The sequence below is a fragment of the Anopheles ziemanni genome, chromosome 3 (assembly GCF_943734765.1).
Source record: "Anopheles ziemanni chromosome 3, idAnoZiCoDA_A2_x.2, whole genome shotgun sequence".
NCBI classification, from domain to species: Eukaryota; Metazoa; Arthropoda; class Insecta; order Diptera; family Culicidae; genus Anopheles; species Anopheles ziemanni.
In genome coordinates, this window is record NC_080706.1 from 96,196,441 (window position 1) to 96,224,183 (window position 27,743).

The 27,743-nt window shown below is 52.3% G+C and overlaps 3 protein-coding genes across 4 annotated transcripts; 1 reads left to right on the plus strand and 2 right to left on the minus strand.

The window, feature by feature from the left end:
* Nucleotides 1-444: 444 nt before the first annotated feature.
* LOC131285951 (probable E3 ubiquitin-protein ligase HERC2) lies at nucleotides 445-17,482 on the minus strand. The gene is made up of 11 exons (XM_058314804.1): nucleotides 16,978-17,482; nucleotides 16,538-16,764; nucleotides 10,982-16,456; nucleotides 10,761-10,912; nucleotides 5,985-10,689; nucleotides 5,727-5,921; nucleotides 5,283-5,595; nucleotides 2,231-5,213; nucleotides 1,968-2,162; nucleotides 1,426-1,894; nucleotides 445-1,351 (listed from the first exon to the last, which is right to left on the minus strand). The coding sequence occupies exons 1-11, from the start codon at nucleotides 17,480-17,482 to the stop codon at nucleotides 1,208-1,210; spliced, it is 15,363 nt and encodes a 5,120-aa protein (XP_058170787.1). The 3' UTR covers nucleotides 445-1,207.
* A 1,235-nt stretch (nucleotides 17,483-18,717) lies between these two features.
* Nucleotides 18,718-27,737, plus strand: LOC131290007 (proteasome-associated protein ECM29 homolog). 2 transcript variants are annotated; one of them, XM_058319383.1, is made up of 10 exons: nucleotides 18,718-18,745; nucleotides 18,881-19,011; nucleotides 19,087-19,200; nucleotides 19,275-19,393; nucleotides 19,462-20,109; nucleotides 20,190-22,165; nucleotides 22,247-22,430; nucleotides 22,506-24,763; nucleotides 27,225-27,341; nucleotides 27,410-27,737. In XM_058319383.1, exons 1-10 carry the CDS (start codon nucleotides 18,718-18,720, stop codon nucleotides 27,613-27,615), a joined length of 5,781 nt encoding a protein of 1,926 aa, XP_058175366.1. In that variant the 3' UTR covers nucleotides 27,616-27,737. The 2 variants fall into 2 exon arrangements, with proteins under 2 accessions (XP_058175366.1, XP_058175367.1); XM_058319384.1 differs by lacking the exons at nucleotides 27,225-27,341; nucleotides 27,410-27,737 and adding an exon at nucleotides 24,922-25,189 and having other exon boundaries at nucleotides 22,506-24,853.
* On the minus strand, nucleotides 25,281-26,982 carry LOC131288871 (probable cysteine--tRNA ligase, mitochondrial). Its single transcript, XM_058318051.1, has 2 exons — nucleotides 26,892-26,982; nucleotides 25,281-26,833 (listed from the first exon to the last, which is right to left on the minus strand). The coding sequence occupies exons 1-2, from the start codon at nucleotides 26,980-26,982 to the stop codon at nucleotides 25,329-25,331; spliced, it is 1,596 nt and encodes a 531-aa protein (XP_058174034.1). The 3' UTR covers nucleotides 25,281-25,328.
* Nucleotides 27,738-27,743: the final 6 nt, after the last annotated feature.

The window sequence follows — 27,743 nt, forward strand, 5'->3', positions numbered from 1 at the left end:
TACTGTGCTGTGTACTACGCTTGCAACCTTGTAGAACTGATACGGTGCCGAGACGCGCACGGGAGCATAACTATTTTACGCATTAACACTATCCAGTGAACATAGAGCGGACGGGTCTGTAGTTCAGATGGTCTCGCGAGTGACACCCTTCCCGAACAACAATTCTACTTTACCAACCTGGAACGGATTGCATGAAAGCAAGCTCCAATACTCAACTGACGAGAAAGTTTGAACCATACTATAAAATCAAATTGAATAAGAGAAACTAAGGAAACCTTTTACTTGAGTTAAGACACCGAAAAAAAAACACACTATAGGCTTTAATTAAGAAAAGATAAAAATGAAACACAATTGTTAGACTGAATGAAAAAAATGAAACATGAACATACAGGGACAGATGCTTACAGATGCATACAAAGCGAAACTTGCGCTCTAATTACGTCTAATCTGCAACTTCAATCATAATCAGAGCTTTGCTTTCACAGTAGAAAAGGAACTTACTGGCAGCTATATTCGCTATCTCTAGTACTATTTCTTCCATCTAAGTGTCTACATTTGTTTAGCAACTTTTTGCTATTTGCAAAACCAAAATATGTACGCCTACTTGTCTCTTCCCCCTATTTTATCATCGACTCTTTTTATCATCTCCTACCGGCTTCCGATAAATTCTCAATTGCATTAACAAATCTAACCGCGCTCAATCGCATTACCCTTTCTCTTACCAATTATATCTCTCCATTTTCCCCCACTACAGCGTATTTATATGCTCGCCGGTTACTCGGATCTTCAATTTTCTCCATTTAATGATCCTTTTATTTTATCTGCCTCAAACAAGCATAATTTTGGGAATGTTAATACACGCGCATTATTATTTACGCAAGAAAGGGTGTGTTACGTAGGGTGTTTGCAAAGTTTGGAACCATTGATCGTAGATTCAAAAAGCATTCTCTTTTTTGCACCACTTGAGAATAGAATAGTATGCAATTTCGTGAAAATTAGATGATGAAAATGGGAGGAAAAATAAGAAACAGTTTTCCGCTTCAAAAAATGCGCATCATTCAGTCAACAATGTAGAGAGTCAGTCAATTAAGCTCCTAGGAGATGAGTGAGGCACGGTGTGTGTGTGTGCTCACGACACGCTGCACGTACTTCATATATATATATTACCATAAGGTTGCGGTGTACCGGTTGGAATAGTACATCCGGCTTAAAACAGCACCGATTCGATATCACTATTATCCTCACTGCCGGTCGCTTCCGTCGGGTCGCCCATCGCCACCCGGGCGTACTCATCCGTGTCGATGCTTTTGCAGAAGTAGATTGCATACTTGAGTTTCTCTTGTAGAACGGACTGAAAGTTGAAAGAAAAAAAAAAACACGCGGGGTTCAGGGCACGGGATTACTTTTCCCCGAGGGTAATCTCACCTTGCAGGAGTAACGCGGCATCTTCAGTAGGAAAAAGCAGGTATAGCTCTCCGGCAGGAAGTGATCGGGCGGGTTGTACTTGTCTAGCACCTGGAGCACGAAGTCGCGCCCTCGAAAGTCGGCGATCGTACGCGGGAGCCTCGTGCGGCCCCACACGAAGCGAAGGAACAGCGAGCGCTCCTGGTTGGTGAACTCTTCCATCACCTCCCAGAACCACTGCACGAGCGGGGCGGTCGATTCGACACCCTTGTACGTGGCCACCGTCTTTAGCAGGCAGAGTGGAATGTCCGGTGAACCGCACACCATCGCCTGCAGCTCCGAGGCGGAAAAGAGCGATAGCAGCGGTACCGGTATCACCTTCGACATGCCGTCGCGTACCGCCTTGACCTGCTCGTCAAACTCGTGGATGCGATAGTTGAGCGCTAGCTTAACATATTCGTTGCGATTTTCGGGCGTTATTTTGGTGTACCTGGGGTGGTGAGGTGAAGAAAAGGGTGGTATTAAAAACATGTTTGTTTTGCAAAGGGCTGCGAGATTCGTACTTAGTGGACAGTGGAACTTCGTGACCCTTGGCGGAAGGAGTGGAGAAAGGCAGCTCAATCGAAGCGAACACCTTCGGGTCACTTTCTACATCGCGAATATACAGCAGGCCAGTAATGTAGTCTCGGTCGACCTCTGTCAAATCGGACGGGCGTAGAGTTTCACCGCATAATTGACGCCACACTGGTTCGGCAAGGCTTTACGAAAAAAAGGGGATGATAAATATAGATATGTTTTGCAGTCGTAAATATGTTGGTGTTCTTACTTAAGACTCAATGGTGATCCAGTCCTTACGGCAATTCCCATCAGAACACCCAAAAACCGGAACATGTTCATATGCAGCACGGACGTTAGCATCGGATCGAGCAAGAAACAATCTCTATTCGCACCCGCCTCCCCGCGACCATTCGGTGTCTGGATCAGCAGCGGAACACTGCCATTCTGCAGCTCGTCGCACATTTCCGCGATCGACTCACTGAAACCTCCACCACAGTCGTCCACACTTTCACCGACAAACTTCACCTTCCAGATGCGGTGCGGCATCGAAAGCGCTTCCTGCGTTAGCAGCGGCAACTTTTGAACCATTTGACCGAACACACTCTTCATCCCATCCACTCCGGCGAGTCCGTTGCCGGAGCGCATTCGCGATCGCTTCACCTGAATTCGGTTCAGCTCGATGACGGGGCCATGCGGTTTGTCGCGAACCATTGTCGTCTGGATTACCTTCCGGAAGCCGGTCTCCTTGATCGAGTACACGAGCACATCCTTTAGCGACGCCAGCGAAAGGCTGCCCGCGATGGGAAGCATCGCCAGGCATGGGCAAAGAAGCTCGGAGAAATGATGCAATAGGACGAGCCGGGCGTGTAGCACTTCCGGCGCGATGTCACGCACGAGATCGTACTCGAGCGGTGGCGAAGGAGGTGGACGTACCGCTTCGCTAAGCTGGTACGTCGAGAGGGCGAGCGTGTGAGCGGATCCACATATTACCTTCACGATGTGCTTGCCCTGCAGTGATTGTACCAACCGAGGGCGCTGGATGGCACTCACCGTCCCATCACCAAGCTGCCCTTCGTCGTTGTCGCCCCACGTGAACACCTCTCCACCGTCACTGCAAGCGACACAGTGCAGCGACCCGGTCGCGATCGAGATGATCTTCTTGCCCTGCAGTGCCGCTACCTTTTTCGGACGCCTCACGTGGTCGGTGTTGCCGTGTCCCAGCCGATGGTAGTCACCTTTTCCCCACGTATACACGGCGCCGGACCGCGTTAGGGCCACCGAAAACTGTGATCCACATTCCACCTTCGTTACACCCAGTCCGGCGAGGCTTTCGATCTTCATCGGCGCCTTGCACCCATCGGAGCCGCCCCGACCCAGCTTGCCATAGTCTCCGTCGCCCCAGCTCCACACGTTATCGTCGTCGGTGATGCAGAGCGTCTGAGCGTCACCCGATCCGCAAGCGATATCGATCGCCCGATAGCCGAGCAACGCTTCCACCAACTTGGGCTGCAGCTGATCCTCCGAATCACCGTGACCCAGTCGCCCGTAGCGTCCCTTGCCCCACGTCAGCACATGCCCTTGCGAGGTGATGCAAGCCGAATGGGCACTTCCACACGCGATATCGATCACACCGATCCCGGAGAGGGCTTCGATCAGCTTGGGCCGGTCGTAGCTATCGCGATTGCCGTGGCCCAGCTTGCCATCCTCTCCTTCGCCCCACGAGAACACTTCCCCATCGGAGGACAGCGCTAGGCAGTGCTTGCCCCCTGAGTTAACCGCCACCTTCTTGATCATGACGTGCTGAAGCGATTCAACGAGCGTTGGCGTCGTGACGGAATCGGTTCCCCCAACTCCAAGCCGTCCACCGGCACCGTATCCTGTGGCGTACAGCTTCCCATCCGGTGTGACGGCGTACAGTGTCTGTTCTCCACCGGCGATCTGAACCGGTCGCAGCAAACTCAACGCCTCGCAGGGTGTCGGTATCTTGATGCGACTCCCATCCAAGCCACCCAGCTGGCCCCGGTGATTGTGTCCCCAGCCGAAGATGGTACTTGCACCACCCCACGAAAAGGCCCAATCTTCCGGCCGTCGGTTGAACCATTGCAGCAGCTGCGAGTCGTATTGGGGCGTAAAATATCCGTGATCTTCGTGCAGATACTTCAGCACTTCAGGGACGACGCTTGCGGGGACGGAAGAATCGATTGCCAGCCCGCTGCTTCCGCTGCTTCCAGCGGTGATTGTGGTCGTTCCGGTGGTGCTGCTACTGCTGGTGCTCCCACTCGAGCTTCCCACGGTGCTGCTCAACTCAAACACCAACGGATGCTGGCTTAGCAAACTCGAGTGGCTGGATGTGTGTTGTATTAGCGACATGTAGTCCCCTTGACTGGTGCTGTTGCTGCTGCTGACGATGGAGGCGGTAGTTGCCGGTGCCGCTGGTGAGGCGATTTCGGCCAGCTTTTTCCGCACCTCGAAGCAGAACGATGGAGGAAGGTTCGTGCGACGGATGAGCGCCTGTGCGACGCGTACCGCTGCACAGTACCGCCGGAACCAAGCCCATCGGTGCGGATCGGCCTGTGGCAGCAGCAGCGTATCCATGTGCATATCACACGCCAACGCAACCAACGTTTTAAAGTACTCCGAGTGCATCAGATGAATGCCACTGCGTACCTGCGGCTCTTCGTACTCGTACTGACGCAAAATTATCGGCACCAGCGGGGTCAATATCTCCACTACGGCCGCATCCGTGGCCCTCGAACCGTCCTTCGAAAGGGCAGCTCCACTATTGCACAGCAGTTGGTGCATTTTTTTCAGTGACCAAATTCTTTGTGCCACGGTAAGCGAACTTAGCTGTGCACACTGCGACAAGGCCGATGTTAGACGGATCAGTACACTTGTGTTTGCACTTGGGACGGGTAGGGAATCGAGCAGGGCCATCACGAGGGCAATCGAAGGTTGCGATAGGACGGTACGATCGGATCCGAGCTCCTGGAGGTACGATTCGGGCATAATGGCATGCACGTAGAAGCGCCATCCCCACCCGTTGACCGAATTGTCGCTCGTAAACTTCCAACGTATCTCGTCACCCGGAACCCGTATTTCTTGAGCCCATTGAGCGTATTCGCGTCCCGAGCGCGTCGCTACCACGTTACCCGAGTCGTCAATGATGATTAACGGGTCGTTACGGCGTTCGGTCGAACATTGACTGTCGAACTCGATGCGAAGCGATTCGGCGCCGGGAATTTTCACGTGTCCTACAATAAAGAAACAATTAACTGTATCCTTACCCTTTCTTTCTACCTCTCACTCTGACAACCACTTACCGACAAGTATTATATCATCGATGTAAGGATGGCTCGTCTCCTGCACGACCGGCTTCGGAAGCTTTCCCAACGAATGCCGTGACGTGCACAAATCTTCCAGCTCCGTGATGCACGTTTCAATCAGCATGTTCGCGATGTTTGTGTTCGACTTGGCCAACGCGATCAACGTGGTGGCTATCGTTTCGGACGTGCTGGATGGTCCGGTACGACCGAAAACACTCAATTTGAGCAGCTCAATCAGATGTTTCGCTTCCGGTTCCCCAAGCAGTGAGGTAAAGTCATCCAAATTGCTTGCATTCGCTTCGTTCATAATCTTAAATAGGATGAAAAAGGGTACAAAATGGCGTAATGATCATTTTACCTACTTTCATTTGCTGGCTTTCCAAGACGCCAGCAATGAAGTGGTTGTTTAACCCGATACTGTATTTTCACCCCTTAACTTACCTCATCGTGATGGGTCATGGTGGCCGCCATAACCGACATCGCACTAGCAGACATTTTCGAGTGTCGCTGGGTCGCATTGCAGCTGGATAGTGATGCAGATAGTGACAGCGAGCCGGTCAGGCTGCGGTATGCTCCGAGGGTATTGTTCATGCCGGAGATTATTGGAATGTCCGCGGAATCAATGAAATCGGCCGTCTAAAAGAGAACGGGAAGATTTAATAAAATAAAAACATCTGCTTCCCAACCATCGATCCTTACCGCCACCGTTAAACCGGCCATATCGGCTGGCCCTTCGCCACCGCCCTGGGCGATGGTTTCGTTTTGCTGCGCCAACGTACTCTCGGCGACCGTTTTCGCTCCCGCTTCGTCCGCTTCCGAGATGGGTGAGACGGGCTGCAGGCCGACGCTCGCGCCGTCTGGCCCTAACTTATCAGCCGTGTTGACTAGCGAGTGGCACGTGAGGGCGGCGATGATGCAGGCGCGTGCATGGAGGATGCTCATGGCGTTGAGGATGTGCGACAGTGCCGCCTGTCTAGCGCTGGCCGTTTCCAGCGAGAGCACAATCTCGGACAGGGAGGGACGCTGCTGTTTGCTACTGCTTGCCGCCGGGAGGGGTGACGAAGTAGTCGCCTCCGTATCGGACGCGTAAATCCCTAGACTGTGGCTTCCGAGTGGGTCCTTGGCCACAGCGAACGGGACCGGTTCCTTTTTATCCTTTTCCGATTGGTTCTGTGGTAAACTCCAAGCCACCGAGTGGGAACTGCCACAGGCAACACGGTTCACAAAGATACCATCTAGCCCGAGGACGAGGCTCGGCTTTTTGTTCACGATCGTATTGCCGGATCCCTGCTGGCCGTGGTCGTTGTCACCCCAGGCGTACACTTGCCCACTGTCCGTCACGGCGAGGCAATGCAGCGCCCCTACGGCTACGTGAATCACCTTCTTCCCACGCAGACCCCCGATAGGGGTTGGTTTGCGCACGTGCTGATCCGTACCGTGTCCGAGGCGATAGTAGTCCCCTTTGCCCCAGGTCCACACTTCGCCGGATTTCGTGAGCGCAAGGCTGAACTGCGCACCGCATTCGATCTGCATCACTCCCACGCCGTTCAAACGGTCCACCTGATGCGGGATGGAGCATCCTTCCGAGCCACCGCGACCCAGTTTGCCAAAATCACCGTCACCCCAGGAAAACACGAGCCCCTCCTCGGTCAGGCAGAGTGTCTGAGCGTCCCGACTTCCGCAAGCAACCTGTACGACCCGATGCTCCTGCAGCGCGGTCACGTGCTTCGGTTTCAGCTGCGTACAGTTGTCCCCGTGTCCCAGCCGTCCGTACTCTCCCAAGCCCCAGGTGTACAGCTCGCCCGAGCTCGTAATGGCCGCACTGTGGCTCGATCCGCACGCGATATCGCGGATGCGCTTTGTTCGCAACGTCTCGATGAGCTTCGGTTTCTCGAGCGTGAGCCGATTGCCGTGGCCCAGCTTTCCATCTTCACCCTCGCCCCAGGAAAATACCTTCCCATCGAGCGTAAGGGCCATCGCGTGCTTGCCGCCCGAATGTACGGCCACCTTCTTCACCACGTACTGGCTGAGTATCGGTACTTGCTTCGGTGTGGGCACGTTATTGTTGTGCCCCAGGCCGAGCCGTCCATTCGTGCCTTCGCCGCACGCGTACAGCTTTCCGTCCTGCGATACGATGAACAGCGACTTCGAGCCGCCCGCTATGTGTATCGGTTTCAGCTGGCTCAACACCGACGAGTACGTCGGTAGCTTCACCTTCGACCCTTTCAGCCCACCGAGCTGCTCTTTGTCGTTCAAACCCCACACGAGCACCTTCGAGGAGGCCTCGTCGTTCAACGAGGCCGGTTCGTCCACGTAATTCGACGAGGTGGAATAGCTCGGTTCGGCAATCGTCTCGTTTTCGGAAGCGAGAAAACCCGCCCCTTGCAGCATCGCGTCCAGGTCGGTCTGCTTGCGTTTACCGACAATCGACAGCCCGTGCACCTTGCACTGAATGCCATTGTTGCGACACTGTTTGATGCGAATCTCGATCCACCGATAGTACTGCTTGCAGTCGGTGAGCAGCGGGACGGTCACGTCGGTCGGGCTGATCGAAACCCAGCAGAGGTCCTTCAGTGTCACCTGCGAGCATCCAACGCGCACCACCACCAGCGAGGGCATGTGGGAGTAATCGTCCGGATCGACGACGATCGCTAGCGATTGCACCAGCACCTGTTCGTGCAGCTTCAACCGAATCCAATGCTTTCCCTGCGATGCCGCCGTGCTCGTACTCTGCCAGTAGTTGTTGGCACTACGATCGAGCAGATACTTGGCGGACGCTTCGTTCGAGGACACCGACAGCGAGCGAATACAGCGTGACCAATCGTCGATGATGTCGAACACACCGGGACCACCACCGGATGAGGAACCAGCACCTGGGCCGCCCGCCGACGTACCGTAACCATCGGGGTTCGAAATTAACTCCAGCTCGCTAATGCTTCCTTCCCAGAGCGTTTGCTCGGGGAACTCCACCGTCACATCGGTGCCGTTCAGCGTGGTCACAATGCCCGTGCTCTCGCGAGACACCGCAAACGATGGAAACGGATGGTGGTAGCTTTGCAGCAGACGTACCTGCGAACCCAATATAATTCCTCCGGATGCTTCCGTTGCCGTCGGCGGTTCGAGCATCTCCAGATGCACGAAGCACATCCAGTACGGCCGATCGTGAATCTGCCAGTTGACGCGCACGTTCAAATCGTGCAGTCCTTCCGGTTCCACCTTCTGTACCGTGCCAATGTCACCTTTGCGAATTTCCTCGAAATCCTGACAGCAGCGTACGAGCATCCCCGGCGCTATAATTCCCCGCACGTACATGGCGTACTGGTCAGCCGATTTGAAATCTTCCCGCGACTTATAAGCCGTGCCTTGCTGGTGATGGTAGTCGTGCTGCGACGAACCTTCCATCGTATCCGAACTCACGCTCTCCGTGTCGCTCTGCCCGCGATGATCCACTAGATCGTGCTCTAGGTGATCACCTCCCGATTTACCTCCACCAAGGCCAGCTGTGACGTCCGGATGTTCCAGGATCCACTGGATGATTTGCTCGGCCGTGGGGCAGGCGTGCTCGTTCTGATGCATTAGGCTCTTGAAGGCCAACTCGACCGATTTACGGGTGAATCCCATTTCCATGATCTGAGAAACGAGTGGAGTGGGTGCTGGTAAGCCCCGGCTGCGTCCACTACGACTCGTGCCAGCGGTGTCCGTCCCAGCAGCGGTACCGGCGGGCGTTCCGGGCAGTTCACTTGCCAGCGATGAAGCTTCGTTGTTGTAGATCGGAACCCCGTGGATCATGGTCGGTTGTCCCAGTGGCAACGGACGCGGGTGTCTCGGGCCATCCGCTACAGCGGTGCAGTGGACGTGACTGGCCAGCATTTGCGATATGTTCAGCGCGGCCAGTTCCATCTCCTGATAGGTGTAGCACGCTTTCAGTGGGCTCGGCTGGGTGGCTCTCAGCAGAATCGTCTGTATTAGCAACTCCGCAGCCGTGCTGTATGCTTGCGACTCATCCGATGCGTTCGATTCACTGCGAGGTTTTCCATCTTCCATCTCCGGACTCGTGTCATCCCGTTCGAACGATACACTCTCCCTCGATGCGCTCTTCGCCAAGCCGGGCGAACGCTGGCGGAGGATGCGCCGCAAAAGACTCTGATTGCGGAACAACACTTTGGTTGCCTTCAGGGTGGCAAAGTTGATCTGTTGACCCTGAAGCAATGCTGCGCAAATTGCCGCACCACCGGGGCCACCGGCACCGTTAAGGGGCACCGTCTGGCCGACGCCGTAAAACATCACGGACCAGGAATTGAGTAGCATCTCGCTGATCGTTACCTTCGACAGGCTGAACGCTCCGACGTCGGCACACTCGGCCACCTTGAAGATGGGAATTTTCTTGGTCTCCGCCGCACCGTGTACGTTCATCACTACTTTGCCTTTTTTGGTCATGCGCGAAATCGTTCCCCGTACACCATCGAGCGTGAGATTTAGGCCGATGCGAGGCCTCGAATCGCAACCACCGATCGTCCCAAGCGTGCCTATGATGGCCCGCTTGTCACCCTCCGTGATGCCGTCCAGTTCGTTCACGAGGAAAATGTCCGCCGTGAGGCACAGCTTCTGCTGGATGAACGAATTGATACTCTCGTTCCACAGCGGCAGTGTGTGCAGCTTCCGTATCAGAACGACCATCTCCTCCGCTACCGTTCCACTGTGGGACGCGCTATACAGAACGCGCGACTTTGTGTCGATCGACCCGGACAGGAGTGACGAATCGTTCGGGCAGGTCAACGAGATGCGTCCCAGCACATCGAACAGTCGACTCACGATGCCATCCACGCGTGGGCGCTCCTCCTGACCCCAATTCACGAGCGTCGATTGCAGCAACCGCAGACAGTGCAGCTTCTTGTAGACATCCTTTTTGCTCGCGATCGGTGAGTTGAGGATTTCGAATGCCAGCGTAATCCAATTCGGAGTGGTAAGCTGCCGGGAGAGGGCGGGTGACGATGAGATGGCACGAAGAAACCCAAGCACGGTCCACTGCTCCAGGCCAAAGCTGTTGTAATGGTTGGAGCTGGCGGCGGCAGAGGAGGAGGTCACGCGCGGAAGGGCTTCGTTCTGCTGTAGCATCGTGCGGAACATGGAAGCAACGGCACGGAGCGCATTCTGTTCCATCCGTTCCGCGTGTAGGCCAACCGAGGCGAACAGCATCTGTAGCGTTTTGATGCACACATTCCGGAGCAGTTTGGTCGGATGTGACTCGTTCGCCAGCGAGTGATCGATAAAGTCGTCCCGCTCGCTATCTTTGTCCGGCGAGAGGGCTTTCAAGGCGCTGTCCGCAAGCCGGAGATCGTACTTTCCCTCTTTGCCCATACGGTACGAATTGGTGGACCCATTATCCCATTCCACACGAACCCATCTGCAAGGGGAGAATGCATTGTGAATTGTACGAAACAAAATGTGTCCACCTCTCCATTGTAACGAACTTACCCATCCTCCCCAATTTCACTTATGATTCGTCCCTCTCCACCCGGTCCATCTTGCTCACCCCATTTCCAATCGGCACCGCGTGCAATTCGTGTGCCTATTTTCATAAACTTCGATAGTTCTGGACCCGAGAAGCCTTCTTTGGACGATTTTAACTAAAAACAAAGAATTCAGATAGTCAGCTTTCCACGCGGTATTTATGGGAGCATCTGAGGTGTACCTACATTTGTTACGACATCCTCATAAATAACGGACGTGTCGGATGTGTTCTTACTGCTCGGCATATCGGCACCGGTTTGACGCAGCAAGCCCATGATACTACCGAGAATTCCGGAATTTATCAGCAAACTTAGCTCATTCGCCTCGTACGTTCGCGAAAGGATGCCGAAAATGCTCAGCAAAAAGCGGGCCCTCGGTAGCTTCTTCAGGAACACGTAGGTGCCCAAGTTCGAGTTGTCCTTTTCGCCGTGCGTACGGTGGCGTCCGTTGATTTTGTCCTGATTCACGTACTTCTGCAGCTCGCCGACGGTCCACTCGAGGATCTTCGCTTGCGCGATCAGTAGATCCGCCTTTTGGTAGGCGGTTATCATGTTCAGATTGTCCAGGACATGTTCGGCACCACGCTGTTGCCGTTGTTGTTGGTGCTGCATCGGGATACTGCCATCTGCGCCACCAGCCGCCGCCGCCGCTAGATGATCCATCGTAACACTTGCTGCTTGCCGGACGTGTAACCCGAGAAACCCGTTGAACAGACTGTACTGCACCGCATCGAAAAGGCCCGGCGTACGGAGCAGCTCGTAGAACATTTCCAAACCCTGGCGGCGTATCTGGTAGCGCTGTATCTGGCAGTACATCGCCCTGCGGAGCGTTTCCACGTCGCACTGGTCGTGCAGGATGAAATCGACAATCTGCTGGCTGATGCCGTTCTTGAACTCCGGGTACGATTCCAGGAGGCACTTTTCACTCAAGTTCGCGATGACATTGTTGATGAAGTCGTCCCCATCATGTGCCGCGGTCTTGGCCGTCTTTGCTCCACCTCCTCCTCCACCGCCACCCTCGACAAACTCGATCATTTCGTTTGTTGGGGTTTTGCTTTGGTCGTCATTGTTGTTGTTGTTGTTGTTGAAGGTGATTTGCTTCTTTGTGTTCGGCTCGGCGGCATTATCTCCGGCGCCGAGTTGCGAGTTGGTATGGATCATGGGTACTCCTCCTCCTCCTCCATCAATGGTGCCACTTTCGAGAAGGTTTTCGTTTGAAGAGCTGACAACCTTCACCACGGAAACGTTACCGAGAAGAATCACTGGCGAGGCGGATCGATCGCACGGTCGATCCCTTTGCACATTCCCCGAGGTGAGGCTCTCCAGGCTGCCCACCTTGATAATACTTTCGTTGACTAGATTTTCCGAAGATAGTGCCCCAACTCCTTGCTGCTGTTGGAGGTTGTGTTTCATGCTGCTCGTCAGCAGACTCTCTTGGGATTGAATTTTTCCGGTGTGCGTGAACTGACTTTGGATGGTGACGTTCACGATGTCTTCCGGTTTGGCGCACGGGAGCTGTAGCTGCCGTTTGGCTGCCCGCATGTCAGCGATGATGCGTCGTACGAGCGACTGGAAGCGGGGCATGCGATGTAAAATGTGTAGCCGTGCCAGTCCGTGCTGCTCCAGACTGATCGCCGGTCGGATTTCGTACAGCAGAAAGCGACATTTGTCGATCATGGATGCGCACACTTCCTTGTAGCTGCGGTTTAGCTGCTGGCGCATTTTCACGATCGCCCACTTGGTCTGGTGCACCGTGCGGATGATGGTTACGATCGGTTGGGGCGGTTTCGAACCGATCCCGTTCAACTCCCGGTCCACGACGGCTAGTGCCAGTGGTCCCAGGGCTTGATGGCGAATTAGTACGGCCATGAGCAGCCGTTCCAGTTCGACCACCGGGTGCTCCGGCGGGAACTCCTGATGCCAGATGAGATGATGTTCCTTGCAGTAGCGCTCGCAAATGGCAATCCACGAGGAAACGAGCGGATCGGTGATTTTACCGTCACCCAAGTTCGCCAACAGGGTGTCCACGCGCTGAGAAATCAGTGCTAGCGGCCAGCTTACCAACGAGGGCAAACCGTCGACGATGGGTCGGTGGTGCGAGGAGGCGTCAGTCGGTGTACTTCCCGCCGTTGAACCACTGCTTCGAGCTTCTCCTTTTTCTTCGTCGAACGGATTCGATGGTTGCAGCACCTGCAGGCCTCCGCTGAGGACGTGTGAGTTCAGCAGATTGAGACACTGCAGTTCCGCCGGTTGCAAGGGAGATCCGACCTGCAGAATACTTGCCCGCAAACCCAACAGGTAGCCCAACACGCACTCCGAGTGAAAGTGTGTCAGCGTGACCATTGGTCGAGGGTTCGCTCCACTTTCGGTCATCTCGCTGACCGCGTACCGACCGACGCGCAGGTACGATGTAATGAACTCAAACGCCGCCCGATGCTGCGGATTTCCGATCTCCAGCGAAATGTCCCGACCGGCGTTCGTCTGCAGCAGCTCTTGCGTGAGCGGATTTTCGGGCTGGTAGTCCTTCACGTCGTACACGTTCCCGTTGATGATGGCCCAGTTGCCACCGTCGCGAATGTGGTTGTCGATGTCACTGCGCCGTATGAGTACCGCTTCCTCCTGCACGGGCATCGCTTTGGCCGTGCCGCGACAGATAATACCCGGCCAGCCCATATCGTCCGTGTCCTGCAGTTCACCCTCCTGCGTCAGCCGGTTGAAGTTGTCCAGCGCGTTCAGCAGCGGAATAAAGTGCCGGTTCCAATCGAAGTTCGACAGCAGGAGTGGTTTTTCCTGCTGGATCAACACCATCCCGACGATCAGTTCGTGTAGCAGCGTGTCGGAAATGTCGTTGCTGATGATTTCCGCCACCCCGTCCTTGCCTTGGATGATCGTTTCGTACGCTTTGTTGAGGGTGGTCACGCACGGCCCGACCAGCTGTCCAATGTAGGTGTACAGCAGTGCTTCCGCGCCCCCACCGCCCAGCTCGTCCCCCGCTTTGGAGGTGCAAAGGTACGAAAGGAGCAACCGTTGGAACTTGTGCAGCAAATCCAAACTCGGGGACGGTGGTTCAGGGGAGGAAAAACCTTCATCCGGTTTCAGGTACGGTCCCAGCATCAGCTGACCGAGCCGGGCCTGGGTGAGGCTGGAATTGTTGCGAAGCAGTTGTTTGAGAAGGTGCAGCAAAGATAGATGCGTCCCACTTCCGGAGTCCTGCAACCGTTGCTGATGCTGGTGGTGATTGATGGCCTGATTGAGCGCCGTCTGAAGACCACCTTCGGCCATCAGCGAGCCAACGAGCAGATCCGTCATGAAACGGTGTCCAGCCGATGAGGCGACCCCGGGTCCTCCGCCATCATGTCCCGACGGAAGCAGTGAGGTGAGCGTTTGGGCCCGCTCCGATGCCGTGGGAAGTATTATACTCCAGCCAACCTGCAGCGTCCATTGGGCGGCTTCTTGCATCGTTTTAAGCACCACAGGACCTCCGGCCAGGTTGAGGATGCGTGTTTTCAGGCTGGCGAGCAATCGCGACCCTTCTACCAGCCCAACCTGCCGAGGGTGAACGTTGTTCATGATCATCGCGTGCAGTTGGAGTCGCAGCAGATTCAACGAAGCCACTGCAATACATTCCGCTTCCTGGCTCGGTGGATGGCGGGATGCGTCTGCGCCGGAAACGCTCTGCGATGCGCATACCATGCAGAGTAGCTGATCAAGCAGCCGGAACGTGTGCTCGCTGAGATCTACCACGAACGGGATCTTGGTGGGGATGCCCAGCGTCGAAGAGTGACACCAGACGATGGTTTGGGCTGCACCGGCCGCGATCCCTGCGATGCGTAGTGTTGGTGGCGTCGTTAATATCGGCGTCAGGATGATGGGATCTCTCGAGACACAGCCAGGGCAGATCTGCTGGAAGTCGTTGCGGCCCCAACCGTAGAGTTCTCCGGAAGCGGTTAGGGCCAAGCAGTGCGCCAGTCCAACGGCAAGATCGACCACCTTCTTTCCCTCGAGTGCCTGTACCATCTTGGGCGACGGACAGTGTTCGGAGTGCCCATGACCGAGCCTTCCACCGTGGCCCTTTCCCCAGCTGTACACCGTTCCGTCTCGACTGAGAGCGATGCTGAACTGAGACCCGGAAAATACCTTCACGGCAGCCGCTTGGGGCAGCTCAATTTGGATCGGAATCGATGATCCGTTGCAGGAACTATTTCCGAGCTTTCCGAAGTCACCATCTCCCCACGCGAACACGTCCCCCGTATCCGTGACGCAGAGAGAATGCGCGTCTCCACACCCGAGTGCCACATGAACCACACGGTGGGACTTTAACGCTGTCACCTGCGTGGGAACGTGTTTATCTTCCGAATTGCCATGTCCGAGGCGTCCGTATGTTCCGCGGCCCCAAGTGAACAGTTCGCCGTTAGCGGTTATGGCCGCGCTATAGGATGCACCACAAAAAACTCCAGTCACCTGGCGCTCGGCGAGTGCCGTTACTCGAGTGGGTTGTTCTTTCGCGATCGTATCTCCGTGCCCAAGGCGACCACCTTCTCCATTGCCCCACGAGAAGACATCACCACTAGCGGAGAGTGCTAGGACGTGCCTTCCTTCGCAGTGTGCCGCCAGTTGAATTATGTTGAACGCGTCCAGCGCTTCAACCGGCTTGGGGGCACTGTTCTCCGTCACTGTGCAGTTCGTCATCAGGTGAGGCACCGAGAACACCTGCCCCGTGGTGGCGAGTAGATAAACGGTATGCTCGGCGCAAACAACCTGCCGGACCTGCACACCACCCGGGAGTTCGATCGTGGCAGAGGAGTAGCGGGGAAACTGTCCGGCCGAGCCCGCAAACCCATCGACGGCGGAGTTGTTTGCTGCCTCGGTAGCGGTAAAGCCGTACACCTCCGGCGAACAGGCGCTCCAGCCGAGGGTGAATATTTTCTGCGAGTTGGACTTGCTTGGGATCACCTTGGTGGAGTAGTTCCCGGCCGGCAGGTGGGGCTTGGCGAGCCGATCCAGGTGGCTTATGATGATGACGGCCGCTTGTTTCAGGTCGACGCAGGTGGTTTCATTCTCGGGCAGCGTCAGAAAGCGAAGGAAAGATTCCGTCGGCCCGAAGTGGAACGAGTCGGACCCACTGAAGGACCCGAAGCTTTCGATCTGCTCATACCGGTGCAGCAGCGGGACTAGCGGGGCTCCCGTATTTTGCGGTGGACTTCGATTGTCATCCGATTGTTGGTCTTTTTCGTGCAGGGTGAGCAGCAGTGAAACACCCTCGAGTGATCCTCCGAGCGTACCTTTCTGGGCACCCAGTTCCAGTAGCAAATTGAGGGCGATATGCCGATCGGCCTTGGGAACGAGACAGCGACCTCCCATAACATCGCCCAAAACCACCTGGCGCAGAAATTTGATCGATTTTTCAACCACCTCAATCCACAGGGTTGACATGTGGGAGGTATCGAAAAGGGACGCTTCCGGTAGGCTTTGTAATGCCTCCAGCGCCTCCGAGAGCAGCTCGCTGCAGAGTTCAATATCTTCTCCCGAACGCCAAGCACGTCGAAGAAAGGCGAAGGAAAAATTCAACGCTGCACGTGTTCCAACACGTGCCAAACCGAACGTGGCCTTATCCGAGTCTTTCGTTGAACCACCGACCGTCCGATCGAGGCTTGAATTTTTCTGCAAAAGGAAGAAAGCAAAATTGATTGAGTTTTATGAACTCAACCACGATAATATTTTCCACTTAAAAATGGTATTTACACTAAGCTTTCCGGCATCGCACTCGCTAGTGATCAGGTCGGTGGAATGTTGCTTCTCCTCGGATCGTTCCTCCGGTGTGCAGCGCTGCAGCGCGATGAAGTATCGTCTGTACACGTAAAGTATTTGCCGCGTGCGATTCGCAGAGAGGCAGTTACCGGCTGCTTGCAGACAAATTTCCCTTTGTTCGGCTATCAGCTTCTTAATGCATCCTTTTTTCTCCTCCGTTCCTACATACGGTTATGGGTGGCGTGCGGTGGTAGACATGGAGAAATAAACCAAACAAAGCGTGAAATAAGTGAAGACGGACGACGAAGCTTGCTTTGTTTGTCCGTCGTTCGTGCGCAGTGGTGTACTGCACCATTGCAAGGAATGCACACGGTATCACCAAGTCCATGACAATGACCTTTACGACGGTTGGTTTGAGGACTGTCTGCACTTACCAGGGACGGGGCTCCAAAGCCAAGAGTCTAGCTGGACCGAACTTGCGCTGCCCGATGACGGTTCGGTTGATTGTGTGTGGTTCTGTGCTTGACCTTTCCTCGATTGTCCATATCCGTTGCCTGCAGCTCCTCCTCCTCCTCCTCCAGGTGACTCCCCTTCAACATCCAACGATTGGCAACCGGAGCAGATGCAGTGCGTGTTTGCCCCGCAAATCCCTTTGCAGCAGGAGCAGCTTAGATTTTCCACTCCACAGTAGTATCGTCCATCGGAACGCGAATAGGCAACATCCCCATTCGCGTTCACAGCCGTATGCGCTCGTTCCGTGCTAATTTCTTCATCCTGGATGAGGTGGTTCCAGAGGTTGGCCAAGTCTTCCGCATTTCGCAGCGCACTGCCCACATCCGCCTTAACCCACTTCTCGTCCAAATAGGGCAGCGGGCGGAAGTATACTTCACCGCTGATGCCTGCGGGCGGCGACGAACCGTTGGCGGAGCCGTTCATCATTTCCATCTGAAAACTTTTAGTTTCGTTTTCACTACTCGGAAGTGATGTACGCGGATGTGTTTACGTGGATAAACACTAAACGCAGAAGCTATGTGCTGCAGTCGCTTCGCATAGCTATAAAACTATTGCTGGCATACATAAGAGCTATACACACACGCGCGCGCATATACGCCTGTACATACCCTCCGGGAACATTTATTCACGCCTGATGCAAAAGAAAAACTCTTTCCCACACTCCGCACCTTCCGACCGATCAATTATTAAATGCACTTCGCGAGGGTATGGATGGAAAGCTGTACGTTTCTGCCTGCTTCGGTCCCATTCTATTCGGATTCTTCTCCGAAAAGAGTAGAAGCTGCGCTAGACGAACCGATTGGACCGAACTGAGTTACAAAAGCACACCTTTTTCTGTTGGAAAACAATAAATTTTCCACTAGTCGGACGATTTACTTTCTCCGACCAAATTTTCACAACTTCCACAGTCGTCTGACATTTGTGATAGACAGTTTAGCGCAGAAGCAGTGTTGCTTTGCTGTGGATATCCACGAGTTGAAGTTTTCAGCATTCTGAAGAATGGTGTGGGAACATATCGTTTTGCAGCGATACGATCATAGAAAGGCTTTTGGACGCAAGCGTCTTCATGGTTGAAGAAAATATGAAGAGTATTTTACAAAACCTACCTCAAATCATCCTCCTTTTGCGTTACCAACTACATAACAACACATGCCAGTGCGTTCAATAAGAATGATAATCTCGAATCAAGTATTCAGGCTGCATATAAAAACGTAAACTATAAAAAAATAACAGAAAAGAGCGTTTGTTTACGTTTACATTACGATCACCTGTTGCTGGTTTTTATCGATTAGTTGTCAAAAAAGCCGGTTATTCAATGAAAAACATGTAACTAGAATATCATTGTAAAGAAAGTGTGTAAAAGCTCTTGAGAAAATCAGACGAGAATCTACTGAAATGTTCTGAGCCAGTAGAAAGTTGAGTGAAGAAAAATATGCGATGGAAACGGTAGGCTTAGTTCAAATCGATTTGAAATAGCCGGGTGTGCACTATGCATTATAAACAGGGCTCGTTATTTAGCATCTGCTTTGACAGACCATCTTTGTGATTGCATCGGTTCTGTGTAGTCGAAAAGAATCCGTTTCGTTCTGTTTACATTCTGCTTAAAGTTCATAATTATTGTGATATTTTAGTGGAATTGTTTATACAATACTGCTGCAAGAATGGCTGGTAATCCGACGGAGGAATTGGGTATGTAGAACTGACGCAACGGTCCCGGATTAGCAGGGATTTATAGTTCGTTTTATGCTAAAGAGCGAATTTGATGACTGTGCATTTTCGCATCTACAACGAATGCATCAATTTTGTGATTTTGAATATTTACAGAGCTGCTGGAACGTGTGCTCCTTCGACTGGGATATGCAGATACGGACGAGCAGCTGCAAACCACCGTGAACAAGTTTCTCACTCCGGTTTTGATTAAGATAACTTCGCCGAACGAAAATGTCCGCAAGAAGGTAAGGTTAAAAAATCTCCTTTAAGTGCCATCTCTCGAGTCCAAAGAATGTTAAATTTTTTTCTTCCGTGCTTAGGTCATGGAGATTTTAACGCATATCAATAAGCGGCTTAAATCGAGGAATCAAATCCAGATACCTCTGACACCACTCCTGGCGCAGTATCAACAGGCTGATTCATTATTTCTCATTGTAAGTTGCTCTCAAATCAAAAAGATCTCAAATCTAAGAAAAGAACTGAAACAAATGATCATGTCTTTTTTTAGAACTTTGCAATCATCTACATAACGATGGGCTTCCCGCGATTAACGATCGCGGAACAAACGGAATTCGCACCGGTACTATTGAACTGCTTAGAGGGGAAACCGGAATCACATCAGGACAGGTAAGTGAGGAGCTAGGCCGAGTGTGTAGCATGGTTTAATACACTTTGCTTTCTTCGTATGATTGCAGAATACTGATGTTGGTATTGCCCCTGCTTGGCGAGATCAAGATACCGGAAGATCCGGAAAGCCGTGCGGAACTGCTAGGGTTGTCTAACAAACCGCACACTAAGCAGCAGCTTCTTTCGATACTGATGGATGTGCTGCTGCTGCCGTACGGAACGCTTCCGGACAGTGACGTTCCACCCGGCATGAGCGTGTATTCGTTCAAGCGTGTTACTGCGAAACCTCCGAAGGCTGAGGAATTGGAGCAGCTAAAGAAGGGTATCGTGCGGTTTCTTTGCGGTGGTATTTTTCCCGAGCCAGACATTTTGGCACATCTCGTGGTGGCGTCGGCTGACACAAGGTTTTCCGTTGCCACGCCGGCCATTGGTGAGCTAAACAAGATCTGCAGCTCGCTAGAATGGACCGATCCGAAGCTGTCGACACCGTTGTACACGCTCTTTACGGGCAACGGATCGAAACTGCCCGATCGTAAGACGAGTGGCGTCAGCGCTAGGGTACGGCAAAAGTTGCTCCAGCATTTGCTGAAATGCCGTGGCAAGGGGATTATCGTTGCAAACGGCATACAGGTGATCTTCGAGTCGCTGTTTGGAGTAAACACCAATCAAAAGTGCAAGGTATTGGCATTACAGTTTGCTTATAAGCTGATTAACAAGTACGTACATACATAATACAAGGTAAACATGTAATGCTTTAAGGTTCAGTCTTACTAATGTCTCATTGTCGTTTTTTCAGTGGAGAAACGGACTTGTTGAATAAAATAGCAAAGGTTTTGCTAACGGGACTGGCCAAACTTATCGGCACGACATCAGAGGAACCGAACGAGGTACAGAATGCAGCATACAGTGCCATTGCGCAACTTGCCACCGTTTGTCCTACTGCTGTCAACGAGGACCTCCATCTCGTTGGACAGTATTTCAATCATTTGAAACAGGCTCCGGTCGAGCTGCATTCATCCATCCGTGAGGCGTTGGTTGCATTGGCTCAAGCGTTTGATTGGCGAAAGCAAATGCCTCCGGGGTCACAGGTAGATACGGAAACCACTGACCAACAAGTTGCCAGCGGTTCTAAAAAGGGTGCCCCGAAACCAGTATTCGTCCCGAATGCCAACCAACATCTGTTGCTGGCGTTGCTCGCGGAGAACGCGGAATCGAAGCTTAGCATCGTGCAGAATGTGGCTTCGGTGTTTCTGATCACATGTTTCCCAGACTTCTACGTTCCCTCGCGCTATCTTTTGCTCATCATCTGCGGCGAGAGCCCACAGTTGCGTGAAATGATGACAACGTACCTGTACGGTGTATCAAAGAAAGATCACGTAAATTACGGTGCCATTTTCTCGGTGGAGGATTGTGCAAAGCAACAGTCGACGAGCTTGTTGTTAGCGGAAGAGGAGGGAAAGAAAAATCCCTTAGCACCAACGAATGAACCGAAGCGCATTGTCTTACCATCGTTTTGCGATATGGTGGAGTATGTGTCAACAAAGTCGGAGCGGAAGGTGGCCACCATCGTCGATAGAATGGGTTACGGTAAGGTAAAGCTTCCCTACGGATTCGACACGTATCTCGAGATACTGGATTATCTGCGTATTTGTATGCTTTTCAATGCGGGCGTTAATAAACACCCCTCGGTCGATGATGAGGATACGTTCAAGCTCACCGCTTTCCTACGGAAGCTAGTGGCCGACGGGCATCGGGACACGATTGTGAAGTACCACGATCTCGTGCGCCGTTTGGTTATCGCCCGGAAGGGTATCACCGAACTGACATGCTTGTACGACCTGGTAAATGCGATCCCGGATGAACTGGTGGAGGAGAACCGTGATCTGCTGCTAACGCTGGAAGCCTCGCTGAAGGAAATTTCCGAACCGACACGAATCCTCATTGCGAAAGTGTACGGGATTCTGCTGGCCTACGTAAGCAACGATGAAGAGTTTGACCGACAGGTGAAGGAACTGCAAACTTTGGGTACGAAATCGCTTGAAACCCGTCATGGTTCCATACTGGCGGCATCGAACGCCGTCTACAGAAAATTGTTGCTGAAAAAGAATGCTCGTGAGTTGCCGGGTGAAGGCTGGAACACTCTAAAGGATTTGATCGAACTACTGGCTTCGTTGTTGAACGAACAGCAGTCATTGCTTCAATCAGCGGGTATAAGAAGTCTCTGCTTAGTCGGATCGTGCTCGGTTCTACCGCTTCCGGAGGAGGACCCTAAGATGGAAACGGATGGCGACGAAAAGGTCAAACCGGTCAAAATGACAAAAGCTCTGCTGATGGAAACGCTGATGACGCTGCTGCAGAGTGCGCACACGAAGGCAAAGATTCGCGAGGATGCTGCTCACTGCCTCGGTTATCTGGCCGTCGGCGATCGGGAGTACTATGCCCGGAAGGTGCTGTCTCGCTTTCTGGGATTACTCAAGATGACCAAAGATCCCGCGTTGCATATTGCCATGGGTCAGGCGCTTGCGTACACGTTGCAGGGTCTTCCCAAGTGCGAAACGGCAGACGGAACAGTAGGCAATGTGGACGACGATACGTTGTCATGGTTCCTGATCGAGTTAGTGAAGCAGGTGAATGAAACACATGCCTATCTAAAGCAGGCGTGTGCCATCTGGTTGCTGGCGATAGTGAAAAACTGCACCCAACGTCGTCCAGTTCAGGAGCATCGGCAAATATTGCAACTTGCACTTACCGACCTGCTGTGGGAGGACAATGGTAAGATCTCATGGAGATATTCCTTTTCCTTGCGCATCAATTACATTTGCTTCGTGGTTGTTCTCTTTCTCGACTTCGTAGAACTCATTCAGGACGTAGCGTCACGAGCGATGGGTATTATTTTCTCACTCTCCGACAATGAAAGCCAGGAGGAAATGTCGAATCTACTGATCGATCAGCTAATTGGTGGTCGACGACAGGTGCAGAAAGTTGCCGCCGATACGAAGTTGTTCGAGGAAGGCGTTCTCGGCAAGGCACCGACCGGGTAAGGCCTGGCTTCCCAGGAAAGTGGAAAATTGTCGTCACCGCTCGTCGTTTTCATTCGTTTTGTTTCTTGTAGAGGCAACCTTTCAACCTACAAAGAATTGTGCAGCCTAGCTTCGGATCTCAACCAACCGGAAATGATCTATCAGTTCATGCAGCTCGCCAACCACAACGCGACGTGGAACAGCAAACTCGGAGCGGCTTTTGGACTGCAGTCGATTTCGAAGTCGGCCAAGCAGAAGATGGAACCCCACCTGGGTAAGATTGTGCCGCGCCTGTTCCGCTACAAGTACGATCCGACGCCGAAGATACAGAACCAGATGATTACCATCTGGGATACGGTCGTGTCGGACTCGAAGGCCACCATAGAGCAGTACTATTGGGAGATACTGGATGATGTTTCGCAAAACCTAACCTGCAACGAGTGGCGTACGCGAATCGCTTGTTGTCTTGCCGTACGGGACTTGATCAAGCGCAGCAATGGGTTGAAACTACGTTCGGATACGGTCCTAAAGCGTAAAGCCTCGGGTAATGAGGCGCAGGAAGAAGATACAAGCAAAGCGATGGATACGGATTTGAACCCCGTTCCGGAACCGGAGCTGCAGTACTTGTGGAGTCAGCTGTTTCGCGTGATGGACGACATTCACGAGGGAACTCGTCTTGCCGCCGAAGGAACCGCGAATGTGCTGAGTAAGGTATGCGTTGTGGCCGCATCCAGTGATCACAGCAAGTCCGGTTTAAACGTGGCAAGCTCCATCATTCCACTGTTTTTGGAGAAAGGTGTCACGAACACCGTCTTGGAAATACGACGCCTCAGCATTCGCACTCTGTCGGAGTTGATTGATTCGGCCGGGGCGCTTATACTGCCCCATCTGACCAGTTTGGTACCGTGTTTGCTGCAGGCAACGGGCGAGCTGGACTCAACGAAGCTCGCCACCCTTTCGACGATGCTTTCGGGACAATCGAGCAGTGGAACGCAGGAAGCAATCGATTCACTGCGTGCGGAAGCAGCCAAGCAACATTACACGATGGAAACACTTACCAAGTGCATTCGCCACATTGATTACGTGACCATGGAGCGCATGACACCTGCCGTGCTGGATTTACTGAAGACGAGTGTCAGTCTCGGTACCAAAGTGGCTTGCGCACACTTTATCTGTCTCGTTTGCGTTCATCTCGGTGCGGAAATGCAGCCACTGACGAGCAAATACCTGGGCGCTTGCTTCTCCAGCCTGTCCGATCGTAATGCCACCGTGCGAAAATACTACGCCTCAGCCATCGGCCACTTGATCGGTACGGCCAAGGAGCAATCGATTGAGCGACTGTTCAAGAAGCTCGAAGAGTTGTACTTCGAACAGCAGGTTTCCCGATCGAAAGCGGTTCCGCTGACAATACAGGCCATCAACAAGTGGCACCAGGAGGTGCTGAAGGACTACAGCGGGCACGTGCTGCCGCTGGTGTTTTTCGCCATGCACGAGGAGGTAACGGAGGAGAGCAAATCGACCGTTGAGCTGTGGCAGGAGCTGTGGCACGAAATCAATACCGGTGATGCTGGGTTGCGGATGAATTTGGATGCGATCGTGACGATCCTGGAAACGAATCTGAACAATCCTTCTTGGTTGCTAAAGGCACAGGCAGGGGCTGCTACCAATACGCTTGCGTCAAAAATGAGCGCCTCATTGGACGAACCGGTGCGCCTTCGGTTGATCGATCTGATTCTCAACAATGTCACAGGCCGGACCTTTCTGGGTAAAGAAAAGTTGCTGCAGGCGTTGGCAGGTCTGTGCAAGAAATTGAACCAAGAGGCGAGCAACCATGGCCAGCGAATAGTGGACGCGGTAATGAAGGAATGTCGCAAGGAGGAAGCCGTTTATCGAACCCACGCCCTGCGCTCCCTTGGTAACATTCTCGACGAGCTGAAGGTAGATCGTTTCGAGGAGGTTTACAATATGGTTTGGCATTTGCTGGACAAACAGCAGGACTCTAGCGATAAGGCCGGTAGCTCGAACGACAATGCGTCGGGCGAATACGTGACCACGGAAGAGCGCAGCAAGCAGATGCTCATTCTTGTGCAGCTCAAAGAAACGGTCTGTGAAACTCTGGGTAAAGCATGGCCAGAGAATTCGATCGAAACCCAGCGTCGCTATCAGAAAATGTTTGTTGAAAAGTGTGTCCAGTGTTTGAAATCCAACACGCGCCAGGTGCAGTTGAGTTTGCTGCAGGCTCTCGGCCGGTTCCTGGAACGTTTGGCGTTGCTTCGCAAGGAGGAAGACATGACCGTGAACACGATGGAAGTAGATGAAGCAGCCGATGCCAGTGGACAAGGGGGAAATCGTGAAAAGAAAGCTAAAGTCGACCATGACCAAAATGGCGTTTTGGAATCAATTTGTCGTATCGTGCTAGCGGCGATTGTTGAACTATCGGGTAAGACAGACATAGCGACAGCGCGAAGGATCGCCTTTTAATGATGGTTTAATTTGTTTCTTTTAAAGCAATTCCACACACTGGTCTCAAAAAGGAAGCCCTGAACATAATGCTCATATTGGCGAAGAAATTGAAGGCTAAAGAAAGGGGAACGGTTGATACGGAGATGGCTTTAGTGCAGCAAACGTTTGCTCAAATACTGACCCAGCTGCAGAAGGACACAGCGCCTGAAGTAAAGTGCCGCCTAAAGGACCTCGAGGACAAGCTGAAGTAAACGTATATGAACTTTGAGGGCGAGAGATAGGTTGGATCATTGGACTTTGTGGATACTTAAAGATTGCATCATTTAGTTTTCAAACGGTGTGATGGAAATGTCGCTGTAAAGACATTCAAACATAATTAACACATTAAACAGGTATGTGCGAGCATACACTATTCTTCAATTTATTTTCTTTGAAGCTATCAGGACTTATAGTCACACTTTACGGAGAAAAGTCCATGAAGATGTTTTCCCATGATCTTTCACTTCAATCGACGAATGCTTCAGTGAGTCCCGTAATTGATCGCAGATGTGGAAAAGTTGCTGATCTTTGGTATCGATGGCTCGTTGACGGATTTCACTGCGTGTTTTCACTACAGCGTCAACTACACGTTCAAGAGAATTATTGTCGGTGTCTCCTATCGATTTGTTTTGCTGGCTATTCCCAATCGAACACAACCCGTATGAGAGTAGCTGTTCCCGGATGTATTCAGTTACTGCTAGAACCGCACCGACGTTGGAAGCTCCGATCAGTGGGGACACCTCAAACGTGTTGCTTTGATGTGCGGGGCCATTGATAGATTTTTGTACGGCTGAGACCAGGTCACCGAGGGCAAGTATAGAACTTGCAGTGTTGAAATCATTTTCTAAAAGACCGTCAATGGTAGCTCGAGTTTCGACCAATTTTGCCAGCAAGCTTTCCGAACTAGCATCGAACGACGCAGGTTTCAGCCCATCGATGTAGGCTTTGCTATCGACGAAGAAACTAGAAAATTTTCGTAGAACGTTTGTTGCAGTCGTCATGGATTCCGGACCAAATTCTATCGCACTTCTGTAGTGAGAAAGTAGACAAAGCATTCGAAATTCATCCGGTTCATACTTTTCTAGCAGCTCCGCTACACTGATAGTGTTTTTCAAGGATTTGGACATTTTATGCGTTTGTCCTTCTAGATGCAGTTGACCCGTATGTATCCAATGAGTCACCCAATCTGGAACGTCGTGATAGCAACAGCTTTGTGTTTCCTCGTTTTCGTGATGCGGAAAGCGCAGGTCTAGTCCACCGGCATGGAAATCCAACCGGCTGCCGAACACGTGACTTGCCATCGTCGAACACTCTATATGCCAACCAGGTCGTCCGTTGCCAAAATTTGTCGCCCAGAATGGTTCCCCGGGCTTTGAAGCTTTCCATAGAGCAAAATCGGACGGATGGCGTTTCCCTCCTTGGGAGTTGGCAGCAGCACTCGCTTGTTCCATGATAACTTTCTGCAATTTCCCATAGCGTTCGTATTTACTAGTTTCGAAGTAGATTGATCCGTCGGAAGTATGGTAAGCGAATCCTTTATCGATAAGAGTCTTCACAAAGCGAGCAATAGCTGGAATGTGCTCGGTAACGCGTAGTTTGATGTCCGGCGACCTTACGTTTAGCCTGTTGAGATCGCTCCAAAACTCATCCTCATACCGACGTGCTAGCTGTTGCCACGGGATACCCCGCTCGTTGGCTCGAGTTATGATTTTATCATCGATGTCTGTAATGTTCATGGCTGTGAGAAGCGGCAGGCGAAAGTTGTGTCGCATAATTCGCTGAAGAATATCCAACCGCACGTAGCAGCTTGCGTGGCCAATGTGAGCGGAATCGTACACGGTTGGGCCGCAGGTGTAGAACGATAGGAAGGGTTTGAGATTATCCGCCACACATTCATGGTGGTAACATTCTCGACGAGCTGAAGGTAGATCGTTTCGAGGAGGTTTACAATATGGTTTGGCATTTGCTGGACAAACAGCAGGACTCTAGCGATAAGGCCGGTAGCTCGAACGACAATGCGTCGGGCGAATACGTGACCACGGAAGAGCGCAGCAAGCAGATGCTCATTCTTGTGCAGCTCAAAGAAACGGTCTGTGAAACTCTGGGTAAAGCATGGCCAGAGAATTCGATCGAAACCCAGCGTCGCTATCAGAAAATGTTTGTTGAAAAGTGTGTCCAGTGTTTGAAATCCAACACGCGCCAGGTGCAGTTGAGTTTGCTGCAGGCTCTCGGCCGGTTCCTGGAACGTTTGGCGTTGCTTCGCAAGGAGGAAGACATGACCGTGAACACGATGGAAGTAGATGAAGCAGCCGATGCCAGTGGACAAGGGGGAAATCGTGAAAAGAAAGCTAAAGTCGACCATGACCAAAATGGCGTTTTGGAATCAATTTGTCGTATCGTGCTAGCGGCGATTGTTGAACTATCGGGTAAGACAGACATAGCGACAGCGCGAAGGATCGCCTTTTAATGATGGTTTAATTTGTTTCTTTTAAAGCAATTCCACACACTGGTCTCAAAAAGGAAGCCCTGAACATAATGCTCATATTGGCGAAGAAATTGAAGGCTAAAGAAAGGGGAACGGTTGATACGGAGATGGCTTTAGTGCAGCAAACGTTTGCTCAAATACTGACCCAGCTGCAGAAGGACACAGCGCCTGAAGTAAAGTGCCGCCTAAAGGACCTGGAGGACAAGCTGAAGTAAACGTATATGAACTTTGAGGGCGAGAGATAGGTTGGATCATTGGACTTTGTGGATACTTAAAGATTGCATCATTTAGTTTTCAAACGGTGTGATGGAAATGTCGCTGTAAAGACATTCAAACATAATTA

What these genes read in the sequence shown, in the direction of transcription:
- LOC131285951 (XM_058314804.1), bottom strand. Translation starts at nt 17,482, where the DNA reads ATGATGAACGGCTCCGCCAACGGTTCGTCGCCGCCCGCAGGCATCAGC. An exon ending in GCTTTGGAGCCCCGTCCCTG is followed by an intron (nt 16,765 to 16,977) that starts GTAAGTGCAGAC and finishes AACCGTATGTAG; the next exon opens with GAACGGAGGAGAAAAAAGGA. An exon ending in GCGATGCCGGAAAGCTTAGT is followed by an intron (nt 16,457 to 16,537) that starts GTAAATACCATT and finishes TTCCTTTTGCAG; the next exon opens with AAAAATTCAAGCCTCGATCG.
- LOC131288871 (XM_058318051.1), bottom strand. Translation starts at nt 26,982, where the DNA reads ATGAGCATCTGCTTGCTGCGCTCTTCCGTGGTCACGTATTCGCCCGAC. An exon ending in CTTATCGCTAGAGTCCTGCT is followed by an intron (nt 26,834 to 26,891) that starts GTTTGTCCAGCA and finishes ATCTACCTTCAG; the next exon opens with CTCGTCGAGAATGTTACCAC.
- LOC131290007 (XM_058319383.1), top strand. Translation starts at nt 18,718, where the DNA reads ATGGCTGGTAATCCGACGGAGGAATTGG. An exon ending in ACGAAAATGTCCGCAAGAAG is followed by an intron (nt 19,012 to 19,086) that starts GTAAGGTTAAAA and finishes TTCCGTGCTTAG; the next exon opens with GTCATGGAGATTTTAACGCA. An exon ending in CCTGCTGTGGGAGGACAATG is followed by an intron (nt 22,166 to 22,246) that starts GTAAGATCTCAT and finishes TCGACTTCGTAG; the next exon opens with AACTCATTCAGGACGTAGCG.